Genomic DNA, 21,218 nt, shown 5'->3' on the forward strand with positions numbered 1-21,218 from the left:
CAAAGAAGTAAAATGGGCAAACGTGCATTTAAAGTTTCACGTTTTAGCTGTTGGATCTAGCCAGGGATTTACTCAAAACTTACAGTGGCCTGTAACTTAATGACCTTCTGTTGGACACTCTCATGATAAATAACTCTCAAGCACACAGGAATTTTTGGAATTGTATTTTCCCTTCACATAATTTGCTCTTGGTTCAACACATCCCTATGCTACAGTCTTAATTAAGAAAGCAGCACAAAACAGTTCTGCAAATCCTCTGCACTAGAAACACTAAACAAAGAGACAGTACATTTTTCTAACCTTCCACTTAGTATCTTAATTTAACTTAAATTAACTTTTGATTCAACATTTTAATTTAATCAAAACAATGCAAGTTAACTATTTTCTTAGAGAAACACGAAATTCCAAAATTCTATGTTAATAATTGTAATATTATACAGGCAGTTCCAGAAAATTCTCTCGTAAGCAAACTTTTATTTAATTAATGAGGAAGGCCTAGCAACTTGCATGAAAAGAGTCCATGGAAAGTCCACGGTGATGAAGTCTGTGTGAAATTCTATAGCACTCAAAGACTGTATTTAGCATTAAAAGAACCTAAAAATTGTGCTGCATAGGTTGAAGATCACGTGGCACTAATGTTTATTTAAATTATAATAGTCTCTTCACAGAAATCTACCTTTAAGTACTGCTTCCTTTCCACATTTTCCATGCTAACTGGCTTTTAGAAATTAACTTAGCTAAACATCACTGTGTTTCTCTTTTTCTTGATGTGAAACTCATGTGATTTTGAGTCTGAATTCTCACTTCAAATGTAATCAGACATTTCATTTGGTGCTAAGGTAACTTAGCGTTCAGGATCTTGCTCAAACTTAAGATAGTTAAGTTAGACCAACTATATACAGCTAATAAAACCAACAGGTAAATCCTTTGCATGAAAATGTGAAACAAGGCCACACAAGTTCTAAATAATTTTATTTGAAGTTTGCACAACCTATTTTTTGCACTAGAAAAGATGGACAGAATTTGTCACAACAATTAATTTCCTTTACCGTGACTGAAAATAAAAGATACATTTTAATACATGTGCAATGTATTAAAATAAGTCTTAGTGAGTAATTAGGATCACCAGGTCAACTACACAATATTTCATGAGAATAAAGTTGCTACTCAGAAAATGAGTGCTCTTTTTCTTGCCATTCTCAGCAGCCTTGCTTGTTTTGCATATGGTTGCATGTTTAATTAGCAATCCTTCTGTAAGTGTCTGCAATTAGCACAATGATGATTAATAAAATAACTCCTTTAAAGCTCCATTTATGCAGCAGAACTGCACAATCAGGTATAATTAATTCATCTAATAAATCATAGCTGATTAACTAATCTGTTGATTACAAACACATTACTGCATAGTCTCCCACCTGAGCTCTGGTGATTTTTCTATCCTGAACAGAAATAAAGTAGTAGTAGTAAACTATAAAAAAAATGCATTAAGCAGCAAAGATATTGGTTCAGTCAGGAAATTTAGATAGCAAGTATATTCAAAGTTTACTGGGCTTTGTTCATTATTAGTCCCCTCGAGTAAAAAAAAATAATTGTACTGTCTATTTGTTAAATGTGGACAGGTGAACAATAATTGCTTCTTTAGTTCATTTATATTCTTAAGGAGGGTTGTTTTTACAAAGCATCTCAGATTATAGGCCAGAATCACTCTTTGTATAAGCCAGCAGATAGCAGCAAATGCAGCAAAGCAAGCTCACAGTATTGCTCCTCAAGAAGATCCAGATCACTAGCCAGAAAGTGATCAGTTTGCATTGTGAGAAGGCAAGGTCAAGGTGGCTGCTAAATATGCCATTGCAACATTGCTGTTAAGCTGCCTCGATAGCCGTATCTCACATCTGATGACAAGTCCATGTTTATAGATCACTTTTCAGGTCCATGAACTTCAGAAAGATGGAATACAGAAGAACATGCATTTCCATTTGGCGGTTACTTTTGCTTGCCACCTAGCTCTTGAGCTTTGTAGTGCATTTAAATCATATTTTCAGTGTGTTCTGTGTAACAGCAGGAGCTAGAAACTTTTATTTCAAATGAATCCTAGGATTCTCACACTGTTACTTGCCTTCAGCTACTCAGGCTTACGTAAGATGTAAGTTACAAGTTATGATAAAATTCAAAATAACTGGAAATAGGGGAACGTGGCACAACTAAGTTCCTCAGCATTTATAAAGGGCCGACATCCAGCTGTTCCCACAGTATGAAAATGCCTTTGAGTTTGAAATACTTTATCCTGAAATATTGCAAAGGCAAAGAACTAAAGCAAAGCTTAGGACAAAAGTGATTTGAAAGGGAAAACAGAGTTTCAGCTAGAGTAACTGAAACAGTTCAATATTCCTAATAAATCCAGAGAAAGATGAGAACACTAAAGGAAAAAGTGACAAAATCTGAAGCAGTACATTTCATGAAGAAAATTACAGAACAAACTTTTAATTTAGGAGCAAATATTCAGTCTTTGAAAAGTAAATGATATTGCTGTAACCAATAAAGTTTTCTTTCAGATTTTAACCAGTTTTATGTGCATCACTCTGTCAATATCTTAAATCTTTCTGATAAAACTTTAATTTAAAATATTGACCAAGCATCAGTACTACGAGTCACTGCAATACCATTCATCTTTGAAAAATACTGTTCATAAAAGGGAACCATAAAGCACATTTCTAAATATTTTTTTTTTTCATATTTTAATTCAAGTAAATTAATGAACATACGAGCATCACTTCAATATATGGCAGAGAAGATTGATTTTTTTTTTTTTTTTAAAAGGACTGTAGTAGGATTTCATGGAGAATGACTGAGTATGGAAAAATTTTGATTATTTTATCAATCAGAAAAGTTTACAATTCAATCCAAGAAGCAGGAATTGCTTTTAACATGGAATTCAGAAATAAAGAAAAGAATAATTTAAAAGCAGAAAAACAAGATAGCTGTCCTTGGGCATTTTCTGAGGTCAGTGCACATATGAAGTAGCAAGATGAAAGTGAACAAAACAATACCAAGGATCTTGAAGATTAGAAGTGAGTATTTTCAAGCAATTTTAAAAATGGACAATAAGTGATCAAAGACTTTTGAGGACAGTGGTGATCCACTGCCTAGAGCTAAGATATAATCAGCATAATATGAATAATTGGAAGGTGTGGGAGATGAAATTATTAGTGTAAATTTCTTCAGAAAGTCAGGTTTCCTTCTAATACAATAGCAATTTGCCCTGCAATGTCAACTCTTCCATCATTACGCAGTGAAATCTTCAACTCTCCTCCACGGTGGGAACATTGAAAAGCTAAATGGAAAGAAGAATCCACAGTTAAAAAACTAGTACCTGTCACAAATTATTTAAAAATTAAAAAAAAAATATTAAAAATCATTTCCTCAGGGAAATGAGGCCTCTGTCTCCAGAAAGCAAGCAGCACCAGGGCAAGACTGTACCAGGGACACCCTGGATGAATTGTCTTTACAGATTAAGATTAGCTGAGGGTGTATCTCAGACTAGAACTTGTCTATTGAGTCTGACAGATGCTAGTTAATACAAGCAGTGAAGGACAGTTTGCTGTGATGTAGCCAACCAAGCTTCCTTTGTATATCTACAGAAGTCTTGAATTCTCCCATTCATGGGATAGACAGTTTCTGTAGGTAAGAAGGAAGAACACCGAGTGTTATCTGCATAAGAATGAATAATACTTTACTGGTATTGAACATCTGAGGTAGATACTAGGTTCAAAGAATGTGTTTAGCTAATGGATAAATAAAACTCAAACAGCCAGTGGAAAAAGTCTACAAAGAAGCAAAGATGCTGCTTCAGCTGTCACAAACTGAGACCAAATTCTTACATAGACAGGAACAGATACTGATTTATATAATCCTGAATATATCATTTAATACTGCTGGATAAAGTTTAAGTAGAAATAGCCTTCCACTTGTAAATAATTACAAAACTAAACTTTTGCTTAAACTGTTTAGTCATATACAGGTGGGACGATAATGCTCACTTAGCATACTGAGTGTGTAGACTTGTTCAGCAGTCCAATTTTAGCTGCATAACTACTTGATCAGAAAATGGTCTGGTTCAGATGGCATTTAGCAAAGGTTTGAGTTTCATATAGTGTTGTTTTTGTAAAAGGCTGTAAATGGATGACGAGGCATTAATGTTCACCATCTCCTTACTCAATGAATTTCCAACTACTACAAAAGTTGTTCAAAGCCAAAGGGCATGTTTTTCCTCACAAATCCACAATTTGTAAATTGGGTAGAGATTGTATTCAGATCCCAACAGAGCATAGGATCTCTAACAGATGGCATGCATACTGTACACTTTAAAACAATTTCTCAGCCACAGCTGACAAACCTCTTCCTTATAACAGGATATCAGATTCTCAGACAAAGCAAACACTCCAAAACAGTGGAAACAGGAGCTACAGAAAGATTGATATTGATACTTTCTGTTATTTTCCATTTATAGAACTACTAGTTACTGTTTTTAACTTAGATATTGTTTAACTTAGTGATTAGAGATTAACTTAGAGATTTCAACTAAGATATTGTTCAGAACAACATCTATGTATGAGGTAATGGGAATATTTTGGACACTTAAAGATCCAGACCTAAATTTGATCAATTATTCTTGCCAAGTGGGGATACACAGCTAAACTCTCCCACTCCTTCATGATAGCAGATTTAAATAAAAGAGATTAATTATTTCAAATCTTCAGAGGTTGGTTGGGTTTTTTTTTTCTTTCTTTAGATGTGGAACCAGTGCTGTCTGTTTCATGGCAGGATTACTGAGACTGTTTTGATACTGGTCCATTTTTTATTTTTAAAGAAACCTTCGAAGTAGAGGAAAAGAGGAAAAAAAATAGAACACAGAAGAAAATTTTACCCAAGCTTATATGAAAATAATACTTGATCTTTTCTTTCTCTCACACAGAAGCATTGATATTTCACACTATTTAATAGCAGTGTCTCCAGAGACATTCAAGCACCTCTGATGTGCACTCACCTTTTGGATCAGAGTTGTTGCACATCCATTCCATGTCTGTATTTATTAGGAATATCTCATACTACATATACATTTTATACGTTTTGTATAAAAACAAATATGTACATTCTGATCCATAGAAATAATACATAACAGCTGAATTCACAGTGCCCTGAACTCCTCTGTGATTAATGTGAGACAGAGGAAAGTTTAAGAGTAGGTACAAGAACCATGAGATTGAGCATGCTGATATCACAGAATCATGCACCACTGCATTCACAAGGTGGCCAGTGGCCTTGTACTAATATTATCCTGTTGTTCCGAGGAGCTTCTTATCAGCCTAAATGTATCTAAATGACCATTGCTTACAGAATTTGAGGAGTAACAGATTTTCTTCACGACATCATCATAATGCCATTAACTCAGGAACAAGTGCCACTCTTGTACAAATCTCTATTTTTAGAAATCACCATTATTTTGGTTGAATTTCTAAACCCTATAAAAGGACTGATGGAAGAAGCGCTTGTTCCTTAACCTAAGTGAAGTTAAGATCTCCAAGACTTTTTTTTAATTCTAAGAAAGAAGGTGGATAAATCTGATGATTGATGGAGGGAAACACCCCTCCTTTGGCAGAAATGTTACACTTGTATATAAATCTGATGTGGTCAATCTGTATGTTGAGATTACCTGGGAAAGAAGAAAGCTGCAATTACAACTCTGCAAAACTCTTCACTGCATGAGAATTCAAATTAGCAAAAACTTAAATACAGGTAGATATATTCTACTTGAATAAAGCAACTTCTTCACAAAAAAACCAAACAAACAAACAAAAAAACCCACCAAAGTGAGGAGACTGAAAAGTTAGAAGATGGGACAGACTGTGTTGAAAGAAATCCTGGCAAAATTTGTGAAAGTATAATCTTACAGTTATCAAAGTAAAGTTTGGGGTTTGGTTGGGTTTTGATGCCCCACCCGCAAAAAAAAAACCAAAACCCAACAACTCAAATGCTATAAGCCTGTTCTGTACTGGGAAGGAATCAGAGAAGTTAAAGGTAGTAACAAGAACCAAAATTTCCCCACAAATTAATACAGTTGTCTGAAGTAAACGGGTACAGAAAGATTCCTCTAGCTTCACCTGAGATGAAAAATTGTCCTGGATAAAGCTCCTTCTCTTCACAATAATTTGGAAAGTCCTCTATAATCTGTTTGGTTATATCCAATTCCTTATGCAGGTTTATAAATGTTATATTAGAAATGTGAAAACTACGTGAAGGGCTGGATACAGAGACAGTTGCTAAATATTGCATTCATTAGCAATTATGAAAGTCTATACTTCTGGTATGAGAGATTAGAATTTTTTAAATATTGCAGAGACTCTTCCAATAAAAAAAAAAGGCAAGGACTGATACTGAACTCTGATTTTACACTCAACTTAAATTCAAGGATATGTATATAGTTTCAAGAAAAATCATAAAGTATTTCACCTTGTAAAAAGACTGGAAAATTCTCTTTGTAGTTGACAGGGGTGGTTGTTGTTTGACAATTTGGTCTAATAAAAGCATGGAGAACCCAAACACAGGAAATTATGTCTGATACTTCAGCAGAGATGCAGCTGACCTCCTCCTAGAGGTCACAATACCCAGAGAGATCTGACAATAGATTTAATGTTCCTCATTTTTATATTCTTATCTGACCTATTTTGGAACTAACAGATCTTTCATTTTACAGAAGAAAATCTTCCTGTATTCTTGCAATAAAAGGTGCTGGATATTACAAAAGCTACCTGTGCTGGTTTTGGCTGGGGTGGAGTTAATTTTCTTCATAGTAGCTAGTATGGGGCTATGTTTTGGATTTGTGCTGGAAACAGTGTCAATAACACAGGGATGTTTTCGTTATTGCTGAGCAGTGCTTACACAGAGTCAAGGCCTTTTCTGCTTCTCACACCACCCCACCAGCGAGTAGGCTGGGGGTACTCAAAAAGCTGGGAGGGGACACAGCCGGGACAGCTGACCCCAACTGACCAAAGGGATATCCCACACCATATGACGTCATGCTCAGCATATAAAGCTGGGGAAGAAGAAGGAATGGGGGGATGTTCGGAGTGATGGCGTTTGTCTTCCCAAGTAACCATTACGCATAATGGAGCCCTGCTTTCCTGGAGATGGCTGAACACCTGCCTGCCCATGGGAAGTAGAGAATGAATTCCTTGTTTTGCTTTGCTTGCATGCACGGCTTTTGCTTTACCTATTAAACTGTCTTTATCTCAGCCCACGAGTTTTCTCACTTTTACTCTTCCAACTCTCTCCCCCATCCCACTGTGGGGCAGTGAGCAAGTGGCTGTGTGGTGCTTAGTTGCCGGCTGGGGTTAAACCATGACAGTACCACAAAGGTTTCTAAAAAGACAAAAGATGCTCTTATTTATTAATCTTTGGTGATATGGAATCTTCTTGATTGCCAACCATCTTTTCCAAATAATCTCACTGGTAATAGAATTTGCCCAGTACTACCTGATACCCCTCAGTCACATGCATGTAAGGAAAAGTTATTTCTCATAAAAACTTGTAGAGACCACACATTAAAACATGTAGAGACCACATGTTGATCAGACGTCAAATGAACATGTTCTCTTTAAATCTGTTTTGTATGATTTCTATCACAAAAGAAGTTTGAGGACATATACGCATGAAATACGAAAAAACAAAAATCTATCTTGTGGGAAGATAGGACTTTTTTTTGTGCTAAACACATTAGAGAAGCTGATTACAGTATCAACTGCCTTTGCTGCTTGAGGTAGTTTCTCTAAAAGAGGAAATGGCACAGTAGATACAAAATACATGAAAATGCAAACCAGGTAAAAAGTATCATCTAAAAATACAGACAGAATTCCTGTCTGTTTGATTACTTAAAGAAGCAGTGTCTATAGATGGCATGGAAGAGTTTTAAATTCCACATTAACATCTGAAAATGTCAAAATCTTGTGAGAAACAGCCAGCCCATAAGGATGCCATTACCAAAGACAGTTTCTCCTCTTCAGAAAATATGTTAGGATTTTTCCCCCCAACATTATGGAAACTATTACAGATTTGTGTGATGTAAATGCAAATATGAGATCTTCAGAACAGAATGTTAAACCCTTCCTTCAGTTCACGATGGAGAAGGTCTCAGTCATTGTGGATTACCATAGTGAGCTATGGAGCGCAAACAGATCCTTTAAAGAATTTATCATTTTCAAGAAAATCCATTTTGAGATTCATTCGACCAAATATAGGAAGGCTTATATTCAAGGTAGCTGTTTGTTTGGAAAAGCGTTTACTTTTATGGACAAGGAACCTTATTAGATCAAGGATGCAACCTCTGTTCTAAACTAAATGTTACCAAAGACTTAATTGTTGTCAGGTACACGAAAGAATTGTAATCCCTGCCCCCTCTTAGGGAACCAGATAGGGACTAGTGTATTTTGTATTGCTTCTGTTGCTCTTCCATACTCTGGCAAAGCACTAGAAACATGAGAAGCAAACAGACACCCAATGCCTCTTTATCTAGGGTTGTCATGTATTAACAGTTTCTCTCATTTTTTTCCACCAAGTTCTTCAGTTTCTTGCTTAACAATAAATATGTAATCTAATAAGCATACTTCATTGATTGAAAGAATACCAATAAATCTGTTCTTTGACTTCAGAGGTCCAGTCATCTCAAATTCCTTTAAGGCTTAATCATTTAAAAGTAAGACTGCAAATAAAATCACAAACAAAAAAAATTTGCCCATGCTCATGTATCTTGTCCCCATTCTTATACATTTAACATCACTCAAGTTCTTTCTGTTCCTGTAACGTAACTGACTTATTCTTTCTTATATCCTTCCTTGCTATCGTGTAAAAGATCATCATCCTGAGGAAAACTGATCTTCATACCTAAATACACAGACATATCAGAAACCAGAAAAAAAATCTGTACCATAAAGCACATTCTGTAAGTAGAATCTGAATGTTAAAAATACGTTATCTCTTCTTATCTAGCTATAACACCACTAGCTATTCTAAACCCTAAGTTTCCTAAAGAAGGCACTGAAGGGATTAGTCTGGAGTAATTCTCAAGAAAATTCCAAAATCAGGCAGAAACCATATGACTTTTTCAATCTCATCTTGATATACATGAAGGGAAAGGAAAACACTGTCCAAATTCTACTGAAAAGTACACAGTGAATGAAAATACCAATACCTGTTCCAAATGCCCAAAGTGCAAGCCATAAAGACCAAGAAGTAAAGTAAAATTCAATCAAAACACAAAACCAACATCATCTGAAGTTCACCAAGCTTCATTTATTTTGAAAGGTCAGAGCTAAAATCCAAAAGCTGAGATCAAAAATTAACTGCAGAGTTACGATTCAGAAACTGAGACTTCAAACTCCCTGCAGGCATGATGTGTCATGTTGGTGGGAAGGAAAGCAAGCAATTTCTTAAAGATTACCTCACACACAAAATATTACATGATATTCTATTCATATTGAGGAAATGGATAGGGAGTTATTGCTACAGCTTGGATTGTAGTAATAATATAACTTTTTCTTTTTTAGTGAGTAGCTTTTACATAAATGGGCAGCTTTGCAAGAAAACGGTTTCTCTTACCAAGCATTTCTTTCTTCCCCAGCTGCTCTGACCAGTAGCTGCTTAAAACAGCATGGGCAGATCCTTAAAAGAAATTGGAAAACAAAGTACAGAATTAAATTAGAATCACTACTTTATAGAGCCAGCACATTCAAAATGTAAATGCCATAAACAAATCAAGTGCCACATGTGTGTCTAGGGCAAAAACACCCAAGAGCTTGCACAGCAGACAGAACTTAAGATTTTAACATTTCATTTATTTACGATAAAGCATTATTACTTCCTCATCCTCTGGCTTCAATGGAAATTTTGCCTAGGTGAGGGCTTCATGATTAGCCACACTTGGTAGGAATAACAAATAGTACTGATTAAAATACTTGAGCCAAAGTATTCATTTGTTCACCAAAAGTGAAGTTTCCTAATAATAGGATCTCAAAATACTAAATTCAAAATATTATTCATCTAAACATGACGTTATTCAATGGAACATGAACAGCTACCCATCAAAAATCTGAACAGGCTTTTGGCTATTTTTTAATAATAGGAACAGGTGGGTTGAAGTCACTGTGTAAAAACAAAAGCATTTCCTCTCCTTACAGTTTTCACAACAAAACCTCACAGTTTTTTTCAGTGTTAAATGCTGGTAAGTATCAGGATGTAACTCACGGAGATCTTTACGGTCTCACCACAGCTTCTGAAAACTAAAAGACCATTTCTTGTTTCCTGACCAACAGATGGCTTAAAAACTTAGGATGACTTCTCAGATTCATAGCTAGAAATGCTGCTTCAGTCTACATTAGCAGCTAGGGGCAAAGACACTCTCTGCTGGAAACCCTGCTGCGAAGTAACTGTAATTATCAGGGCTCAAGGACACCAGGACATGTAGCATTATTAAGAAATCATTACAAAAGAAATATAATACAAAGCCATAACAGTGTTAAAAGTATACTTTGGCAATACAATAAAAAGATTTATTTCTATAAAAGAAAGGACACTTAAAGATGGAAGACAAGCAATAGTGAGCTATAACTAGCCTAGAAAAATCTCAAAGATTCAGGAAACTTCTAGCTTTTCCTACATAGCAATACTAGCCTTCCCAGAAATCCTAAGGAATGAGCTCTGGGATAAGTCTACCAGACTCTACCCTCAGCTTTATCAGGAAAGCAGAACTGAAAGCTTAAAAAAATAACAGAATATATGGCTTATATTTCTTTGTAAAGCTTGCTTTCTGCTAGGAGTGCTGAATAAGCATTATTCCAACAAAGAATGTTGTGTCTTTATTTAGCAAAACATTTAATGAACATTTTTGTCTCAGTTCTCAGCTGACTAATAATTAACCTGTGATTAACTGGTACCTAAGTAAATAACATCATTCTGCAGCAATCATCATCACACCTAATGAGTGGAACATCAAAGGAACAGGCAGAGAACTAGTCTTTCTGTCCCTAAACATACAACTAGCTGAGCTCATATTACTCATACGCCTGAGAATATCCACAGTAAGTGTCATGAAACTAGAGATCTCAGCTGAAGTGAAAAAAAAATACAGAACACCATTAGAAGTGGATATGAACTTCTACTGCAATACTCATTCGACATCAAACTAGTTTCTCACTTTTCTCTAATTGGAATACTTCAGGGAAAAGATCTGAAAAAGACACAAGAATATCTGGCCTGATGATAGCAAGAAGCTGATTTTTTCTGAATGAGTTGGCATCGGTCATGAAAGTTTTCAGTTTAATGAGCACACTCCCGCTGTCCATACAAAACAGTAATTTTGAAGAGAGACTCCAAAGTACAAAAACAGATTAATGAAGTTTGACAAGAACCTTTTAATTGAACTGAAACAAGAGTAAGAGTTGCTTATCACACAAACACACACCTGTAACAGGGTCTTCCAGAATTCCATACCAAGGTGCAAAATATCTGGAGTAAAAATCATGGCCTTCACGTTTTCCACTGGAATTTCCCTTAAGAGTGAGTATGATTCCTTTCACCTTTCCCGTCTTTTCAGCTGACAAAAAGCGTTGTGCACTCACTTGCAGTTCTTCCAACACAGACCTTGAATATAATTATAGAATTTTAATAGTCCATATTCTTCATTTTACATTAATTTAAGTATTGAAAAGAAAACTACAAGATAGTCTTCTCTACAATCCCAAAACAGCCATGGTAAAATGTCAGAGGAGACAGAATTCCTAGCATTGTCCTCCCAATGTCATTTGACAGAAGACTACCCTGAATATAACACACTCCGAGTGAGCAGAGAAAAAAAGTTCAAGCCATGCATTTCCTATTTATTTCTGAAAACAGAGCATCCTGGAATATTAGCTACAAAAATGCACACTTCTGTTTCAACATTTTAATCATTGAAAGAAATACTTCATCACTACAGAATGCAAAGAGTAAGCACTCCACATCCTTTCAGAGCAAGCAAACAACTAACACCATTCAGATCTTCACAGGATTCTAAAGCATTCTACAACAGTCTCAAGTCTGTGAAGTTGCAGATACCTCCCTACAAAATAAAGTCTGAAAGAGTAAAAATAATAAGCACTCTAGCTGAGAATATTTCCATCTCCCCACTAGTCCAATCTTTAAACATCAGCTAGGCCAAACTTCAAGTGAAAATAATAGTAATTTGGCCTGATTAATGAATTTGTTTTGGCAATATATATCCAAATCATACTTGACTTAACAATGAAATTCAGCTCTCTGAGATTAACAAATGCTTTGAAATCATTTGAATTGGAATTTCCTCTATAAAGCTACTTATGATGCTGTTAAGTATGCGTAAGCAGATTACAGTCAAATGGGAATAAGAATCCATGGCATACTGTCAATGTGCCCTGTCTCACTAAGCAGACCTCTATAGCTATGCAACTATTACTTCTTAATTTGAGAAGCAAGACTCCTAATTTCCTGCTAGGTTACTGGATCATTTTTTTACTCAGATGGATGGGGAAAATACACCATCGTTAAAACTGTTTCCTACACCTCCTTTTCTTGGAGATAGATTTCAGATTGATCTTACTCAGCTTTGCAGGTTCAATAAACTCACATGAGAAGATAAAATAACTATTTGACAAAGGAGTTTAAATTAAAGTTTTTAATATCTACCTGTTTTAAAAGTAGATAAAAGAGCCTGGTATGTAAGGAATAGACGTTAAACAAGCAGACTAAATTTCTGCACACTTGATTATTTTTTAAAAAAAAAGTGTAAGACACCTTTCATAGGCATCACTGAGGCGCACTAAGAGTTTCTTTGTGTCAGGAGAATAACGGACATCTTGAACAATCATGTCACCAACAGCTGCCTGGTGGAAAAGTTAAAGGAGAAAAAGAAAAACATCGTCATTGGAATATGAAATATTATTTCCTTAACATTTTTGTTGAACAAATGCCCTGCTAGAACAGGGCTTACACAAAGTCTTTCATGCAGCCCTCAATACATGCAAGCAAGAAAAGTACATGCACTAAGTGCGTGAATGGATATGGGTAGGTGCTAAGAGCTCTGCATATGTCAATGTGGAAAGAAATTCAGAGACCTAGAAGAGGACAAGGACACCAGATTGCCCTCACATGCATACAGTAGGCTGGAAATGCCACTGAAATAAATACTGACACACCAGTCAATGGTAGTGGGAGACAAAAGTTCAACTGCAGCATTTTGGAGAATTCCATTTCTTGAGCTGCATGACTCAGACCTTTAAAGTTTAGTGTTTCAAGTTCAGGAGTACATCAAGCAATGCCATGGTGCCACTTTTCAGCCACTTTAATATATAAAAATAAGTATAGCTATTATAAACGTGCTTCTAAGACCACATATAGATTCTCTTTTTACCTTTATTAACTCTTCTACTTCCTGAAGTACCTGAAGCAAAAAAAAACCACACTGTAAAAAATAGAACATATATATATATATGTATCTATCGAAATATAGACAGATATACTTACATACCCATACAAACATAAACACATACTTTTCCTTGAAAGCCTTTAATGAATAAAATTTTGACTGACCTGTGGGTAGGTTAAGTAAAGTGGTAAGTCCAGGACAATATGATCTTCCACATGTCTGGCTTTTAATTCCCCACTCAGTGTCATAAACGTGAGAACTGAATTTGTGTTTTCTAGAGAGAGAACATTGCAACATTATCAAACGTAAGAATTTGAATCTAAATTGTTATAGCTCTTAGAGTAGCTCACATTCAGAAAAAGTTAGCTATGCAGCTAAAATATAATAACTCCAGTAAACCTGTATTGTGAGACAGAACTCCCAACTAACTCAATAAATAATGTGCTGAGGCTAATAAACACAGCAATTGCCAGTGAATCTTTCCTGCACGTTCCTAGAATGAATGGGAATTTTCTTTTAACAGAAAGAGCAATATTCCCTATTAATCAAATTCTACTGTACCTCTCCCAGATGACATTTGCATATTTAGCACTTTTCTTAAATAAGAGTAATAGTAGGGCATCAGAATCCAAGTGTAGGCATCTGACTACAACCTTATAATTACAGAGCAGTTGTAAAAGACAATACCTAAGGTATCTCCATATGTCTTCTCTAAATATTCTGAATATTTAATTGCCTTTGTTGTAGAAAATAGAGATCTTCTTAATTAGAGGTAAATTTTCTAACAAGTTATAGTAATAAATAGCTTATAAACATACTTTGTATGTGAAACAACACAGCAGCTGCTGCAAGCGTAGCATGACCACAAAGAGGAACTTCATTGGCTGGGGTGAACCATCTGAGTCCAAAGCAGGAACCTTGAAAATAAAGTTTATTTAGCATTATTAAGTGGAAGAAGTCTATTTCTTCAATTTATTACAAACCTTTATACAGAGTGATGACATTTCAGTTAATCAAAATGTATGTTATAATCAGTCTTGGTCTTAAACACACTTTTAGGAACCTCTTTTGTACTGATTTTTGGAATAGCTATTGCTTTTGAGTCAGGTCAACAACAGGAGTCTACTGTTAACAGAGGAAAGCTACTTTGTTACAAGAGCAAAGGAGCTGCAGAGTGGACATGCCTGCCGGCCTGGTAACTAGGCCTGTGAACCAGAAACACCCTGAGAAGCACAGGTGGCACCTTCAAGGTGCTGCTGTGCAGCTAGAAACGGGAGACATGCTGAGATACCATTGATAAGCACAAAACCAACAAACTGTAACAGCAACTTATCACCTGTAAAGGTGAAAAATAGTCTGGAAGAAGGGGAAAACATCCTGAGAAAGTAAGAACCTGTAACTGCCACTGGCTGCTCTAACCGAAAGAACAGAAAAACAGTCTGAAAAAATAAAAATTGGTCTGAGAGAATAGAAAACATCATCAACTATTTATTGCTTGCTCCAGGTGAAAAATAGAAATTGACAGTATCTATTGGCTTCTTGAAGTTGTGGTGTCCTACATTCTCTTATGTCTCTATGATATAAAAATTACTTAATTTTTATCTAAAATGGAGCTTCTCTCTCCGAGAACTTTCTGTGCTGTGTATATTTTTCCCTTTCTTAAACAGGTCTGCATGAACTTTCTACAAGATCATGGACCCTTGCCAGGGACACACGGCTGACTCCAAACTCCATGACACAGATCATGTTTGAAGTGGGACTCTGCTATTTTACTGGCCTCCCTCTGGGCCCACTTCTGGGCTCGGTTTGGCTTGCCCTCCCACTTCTGGGATGGCTGGGTCCCCTTCTGGCATCTGTTTGTCCTCCCCCCTGGAATCTGTTTAATGTGCTTGGTACCATATATATACATATATGTAATCTATCATAAGTATATGTACTGTTATATTATTGATAAGTTTGATTATTGACTAGTGATAAGTTTGTCGTAACCTGTAATATTACATACATGCTTCTTGCTGCTATTATTGATTCCTGCTATACTGTTGATCACTGATAATAATTTGTAGTAGCTTTTGAGAGAGATATGTATTCACTTTATTAATCATAGGTATACTTGCTAGTGGTGATTTTTGTGGTATTTGCGGTAATCTGTAATATAGTAGAGAATTTAGAAGGTAAAGCCTCCATGTCCTTGTGCATTAGGGAATCCTATGAAGTCACAGTCGTGATCGCTATACACCTGCAGGCTGGGTTACCCTTTAGGGGTTAAAGATAGTTTTGTTGGTATAATGGAACCAGTATCGGAGCTAGGTCAGTTATGAATTATTTTGCTTAAACCACCAGTCAAGTCTGGTAAAAGCCTCTAATGTATACTAACCCTTAATTTCACTAGAAATCATATTTCTATTTGTTGTTTAAAAAAATTGGAACCCAAGTGCACTATACTTGGTTTCCTGTAGCTTTTGCATAGTTCTTACACCACAGCATTTAAGATAATGTTTATGAAAATATCTTTCAAGTGAATAATTACCATACAAACACAACTAAAAGGTGCAAATGAAACAAACAAATTAAAAAAAAAACCCAAACAAGTCTTCTCATTGCCCCTGTGAAAAATTAGTGCATTAAAGTCAGTCCCCTATCTAATGAAAACAAATAGAATCCCAACAAAACCTAGTGGATGAAACTAACGGACATGGCAGAGAAGTGCTCTGAAACAGGGCAGACAAGAACGCAGCTCTGAGCCTGCCCTGTGGTGTTAATGCACTCCCCCAAGTGGAAATTGTGGCTGAAAGCAGGAGGAAGTGGAGTCAGCCATGACCGACAAGAGACTGACAAGCTCTGTGACTCAGAACACCTGCCTGGATGCTCGAGACATACAGCTGTACTCAGACTGAGAAGACATTTTGTACTCTTATAAATCAATGTATCCCTAAAATAATGTAGATTTTTAAAAATCTACATTAAGTGAAATGCACTGATCACAAACTCACACTCCTGCAAAAACATACTCTTTGTCCAGGAGCCCTTATGACACCAATTAATGTGTAGAAGCAGATGACAGTCTCACAAATGACATTCTGATGTTCCTGATCTCCTCTCGCTCCCACCACCCCTCAATACACACATTTTCAGGTATAGTGCAGTGACTAAATTCCTTTGAAAAAACTGTGCACCTCTTCAGCAGCTGTGTGGATCTGATGTCACAAACTCTACTCCTATTAATATCAAAAGCACTTTAATGAGAAAGAAGCTGGCCTCTTATATGCTGTTGGATATGGATGACTTGAAAATAAATAAATGTATTAAACATATTGGCAAGGTGTTAACATGAAAAATGTTAACGTGAAAAATGAAAAGTATTACCACTTCTTGATTGAAGCAATTAGTCGAAGCCTAAAACAAATTCCAGTTTATTAAAAATAGGAGTAAGCGATGATAGTTATTACTTTAAGAAAATTCTCTTTAAGTGCAGAGACCATACAAAATCCAACTCCCTGAACAAACAATCAAATGATAAAGAACAGTTTCTTTGCATACTGTTCTAGGGCCTCTTTCAGACAGCTGATAACCCCAAAGCTGTTTATCTCTGCCTTATATCTTGCTTATGTTGTACCAAAGCAAGGGCATGCCAACGTGATACCTTAACCTGGAATATAACTCCAGGCTAGTGGGGTTCCAGCCCCTTGGCTCATGCCACCACATAACTGCAAAGTGAGCAGATTCAGCAAACTGATTCAGCTGAAAACTAATCCAAAGTGATTTTGACCGGACTCTGTATTTGTCTGATATTTTCTATCTTGTCTACTGTCTCTCCATTTTCTCTCCATTTCCTCTCCCATCATATATACGTGCCCTATCAAAGAACACCAGTGAAGTGCCTCCACTCAAACCAATCAAATGAGCAGCCTAATTTGGGCAACTTCAGATTTCCCAGTTTTGTTGGAAACCCGTATTTTTCAGTATTGGCTGCACAAACAGCTTACGAGATTTTGCGACAAACTCAAATAGTAGCTTACAGTTACCCCAGTGATGATTTCCTGAACAGCCAAGCCAGATTCTACTCACTTCGCAGTCTGGTGCGTATGGAATAAGCACATGCTCTCTCTATTCTTCTGCTCATATAATAAGAAGTTGTCTCAAGAGATTATTAGTAGTAATGGAAGTATTAATTGAAGGATCTTTGCATAGCATTTTTAGGACATTTTCTGTATACAACTTGCTTATTTAGTAAAAGGCACTAAAATAAATGGTCTAATTTATGAATAATAAATGTTTGTGTACTGTAAAATGAATTTGATATGCAGCACAAATACTTTAAAGAATCCACACACAAAAGGCTTATTATTATTGTTATCTTAAGTAAGATACATCACAACTCCCAAGATTTTGCTTTGGCTGTCTTACAAATTAGCACAATTCCTTATAAATGCACCCACCATGTCTTCCTATTCCCTTGTAAGAGATTTTGGTGGGTAAACAGAACCACTCACTTTTGGTAAAGTCATCTCCAGGGTGCAGTTTTCTGATGAAAGCAGTTTCTGAAAGGTTCATTTCTGTTGCAATTTTTTGGTGCAAATCTTCATCCAAGTCCTAATGATGAAAAAACAAATCCAATTAAAAGCAGGCCAAAAAACGCAGAATCAAACTTTCTGTCAAATAAATAGTCATTTCATTTTCTATTGTAATAAAACATAGATTCATTTTTAGTTCAAAATACTTTCCGAGAGTAAAAAAAACTTTAAGCATAAAACGGGAAAACTAGTTCAATCATTGTGATACATGGGCATTTCTAATATCTGTCCTATTAGTTTACAAATTCTTGGAATACATGGAAAATAAAAGCACCAAAAAAGCTAAACTCAGTCTTTCCATGAACATAAATATTTTTTAAAAGTCATGATTAAAGTCACACTGAGAAGTCATTATTAATATAAGCTAAAAAGAACTACAACTCTCTAATTCTGAAAAATCCATGCCAGCAAGAGGTATGTACTAGTCATCTTGGCTAGGGCAGTGGCCAAGATGGCTGATCAGCACTTACGGCCGTACCCTCGATACTACTCTTTGAACAATGGGAACAATACGCTAAGTCAGTAGAAGCTGAGGGGAGATAAACCGAAAAACAAAAATGCTGGAGCTCACTACATTCTGCTCTAACTGTCTGCAGATTTAAACCAGTGAACATTGATCCCAGGATACATGAGTTGTAGTGATTGTGTAAAATTCTACTTCACCCTTGTTCCATTGCTCTTTCCCCACAATTATGCTGACTGGCCAGGTTTGAGAATCTGGTCTTTAAAATATTGAAATACAAATGAAACAAAGTACTGAGTGGACTTGGTCAGGTTCAACCTCAGAGAGATAAAAATTTGCCCTGCTCACTTTACTTATTTCCCTTAATAACTTCAATCCTTTTCAGCCAATGATCCCATACTACAGATACGAAACAATTACTGATGTGCATCATAGACCTGTATTCACAGAGTGAATTCTATACAATGAAACAACATTCTAACTTTTTACAGTAACAAGCATCTCTCCTCAGGAAAATAGTTCTGACTGACAAGTAGATACTAAACCAGAACAAAGACCAACCAAAATGTTACTAAAAATAATGGAACTTTATTGAAATACTGCCATCCTGTGGCACTTTGAAACACAGAAAGAGCTTGTTTCGCCATTCTTGCATTACTCCCAACGGTTTTTGTAAAGCATCTGCTGCGACTCTGAAGGGAACAGAGAACAGCAACATTGCTGCTAGCTCCACCATACTTTCTTGGAGCTTAGAATAAAATTATGAATTAGAATCTCAGCTTTAATTGAATCTCAGCTTTGACACTAAAGCCTCTAGCCCCAGGTACTGTAGAAAAAAACTTTAAAATCTCAACACTCCAAAGGCAATATGCAAATAAGTTGCCCTCGCAATATATTAATGTAATAAAGTAAAATTAATATAAAAATGCAATTAGAAGCTCATAGTTTTAAAGCAGGTTCATTCTGAAATGGAGTATTTAGATTTTAGGGGGCCAAAAATACCTCTGAAATGAGATGTTCTCAGACATACCTTTAGCTGATCTGGTAATTAGGCTATATTGTATGAGATCTCAATAGGCTTAGAAATATCTGGAAAGGACTCATATTGTGAGTACAAGCTATTGCCTCTGATTGCTCTACATATATTTTCATACTTAAAATTTTCATCAAGTGTTACTATACAAATAATATAAGGCCTATAAATTTCTAATCCAGCTTAATAATTAATTTTTGGTAGAAATTGTCAACAGTGTACCAATTAGTACCAACTGTTCAGAACACCTTGATGAGGAGGATGACTACTGTCAGTTGCACTAAAACTACCGTGCAACTTTGAAGCAATAAAAACTGGCTGTTTAAACTTGACTAAAGCTAAACCTGACACACTAAAGGTGAAAGACTCAGATCCAGGTCTATACTCCCCCTCTTTCCTTCCATAGAAAGAGAAAAAATTTAAAGAGAGAAAAAAGGGGCAAAAAAACCCACACAAAAGACTGACACCAAAACCAAAACCCACATTTTAACACTTAATTAAAAAACTACTGAGTACTGATTCTATGTTATTGCATTTCCTTTCAGAGATTTCATTCTGAATCCATTGGTTTAAGAAATTAAGCCATTTCTTTCTGACTTAACTCAGTTAGAATAAAACTAGTCCTTAAAAAAAAAAAATTAAAACCCACAAAAAATACAAAATGTGTCTTGTTGGAATAGTTCTGATGGAAAAAGAGTAGCCCTGTGTTAATTTCTCTGTATTCTGGAGCAACAGCAAACAACGCTTGCAAGCAGAACTCCTGAGTAAAGGAAGCAAAGTCTAATACAGTGCCGAGTGCTCAGGTCAAGTACAAAATGGTAAATGCCACTGCAGTGCCTCATAAATAGTTATTTTTTTAACTTACATTTTCAAGCAGACAAACTGCCGCAGGATTTCCAGAAAATGGCCGGTTTGTAAATGCATCAACCGTAAAAATGGGAATTTGCATCGTCGTTTGTGCCTATTTAGTCGTAAGCTGTTTTCTGCAAGGTACTTTCTAACCCGTTTTATCCCCAAATGATAGCAGAACTCCAAGTTAATATTTCCCTAACGGCAGGAGCCAGCAGCGCCCCTTCCCGTCACTTCCGAGCACGTACATGGACTCAAGCCTCCTTCCACACCCCCAGCGCTCAGCACCGATTGCTTACAATTCTTGAAAACAGATTTTAACCTCCCTCTTGCATCGCTCGCTACCAGCTCCACAACGCTCTAACGTGCCCTTCCACCACAGCGCCCGGCCCAGCCTGTCCCGCGGTGAGGCATTTACGAAGGCAGGAGCCGTGCGAGGTTCCCCCTGGGTCCAGCCTGCCGCGGGCTTCCCGCAGCTGCGAAGCCAAGAAGGCGCGGGCAGCCATTGCGTGCACCCATAGCGGACGACCTTCCCCATCCTCCCTCCCAAGCCGAGGGAGCCGAACACCCTGAGCGACACACGCTCGAGGGCACGACCGCCGCCGCCTGTGTGAGCCGACCCCCTGGCAGCCCTTACGGGCGACGCCCGCGCGCACGCGCCACGGCCACCACCCGCTGAAGCGCTCGCGCAACCCGCCCCAGCCGCGCGCGAGCTCTCAGCTCAGAGCCCGCTTGGCGCCAAGCGAACACAGGCCCCGCGTGACCGCAGGCCTAGGGCGCATGCGCCCCGGCGCCCCGCAGCCGGAGTTGTGA

The 21,218-nt window shown here is 36.8% G+C and overlaps 1 protein-coding gene across 1 annotated transcript; it reads right to left on the reverse strand.

Annotated features, from left to right (window-relative positions):
* Positions 1 to 976: 976 nt before the first annotated feature.
* Positions 977 to 21,213, reverse strand: PBLD (phenazine biosynthesis like protein domain containing). The gene is made up of 9 exons (XM_075505333.1): positions 20,422 to 21,213; positions 17,980 to 18,079; positions 14,305 to 14,403; positions 13,651 to 13,760; positions 13,472 to 13,501; positions 12,856 to 12,944; positions 11,510 to 11,688; positions 9,649 to 9,711; positions 977 to 3,331 (listed from the first exon to the last, which is right to left on the reverse strand). Exons 1-9 carry the CDS (start codon positions 20,503 to 20,505, stop codon positions 3,219 to 3,221), a joined length of 867 nt encoding a protein of 288 aa, XP_075361448.1. The 5' UTR covers positions 20,506 to 21,213; the 3' UTR covers positions 977 to 3,218.
* Between the last annotated feature and the right edge of the window lie 5 nt (positions 21,214 to 21,218).

The sequence above is a fragment of the Mycteria americana genome, chromosome 6 (genome assembly GCF_035582795.1).
Source record: "Mycteria americana isolate JAX WOST 10 ecotype Jacksonville Zoo and Gardens chromosome 6, USCA_MyAme_1.0, whole genome shotgun sequence".
In the NCBI taxonomy this organism is placed as follows: Eukaryota; Metazoa; Chordata; class Aves; order Ciconiiformes; family Ciconiidae; genus Mycteria; species Mycteria americana.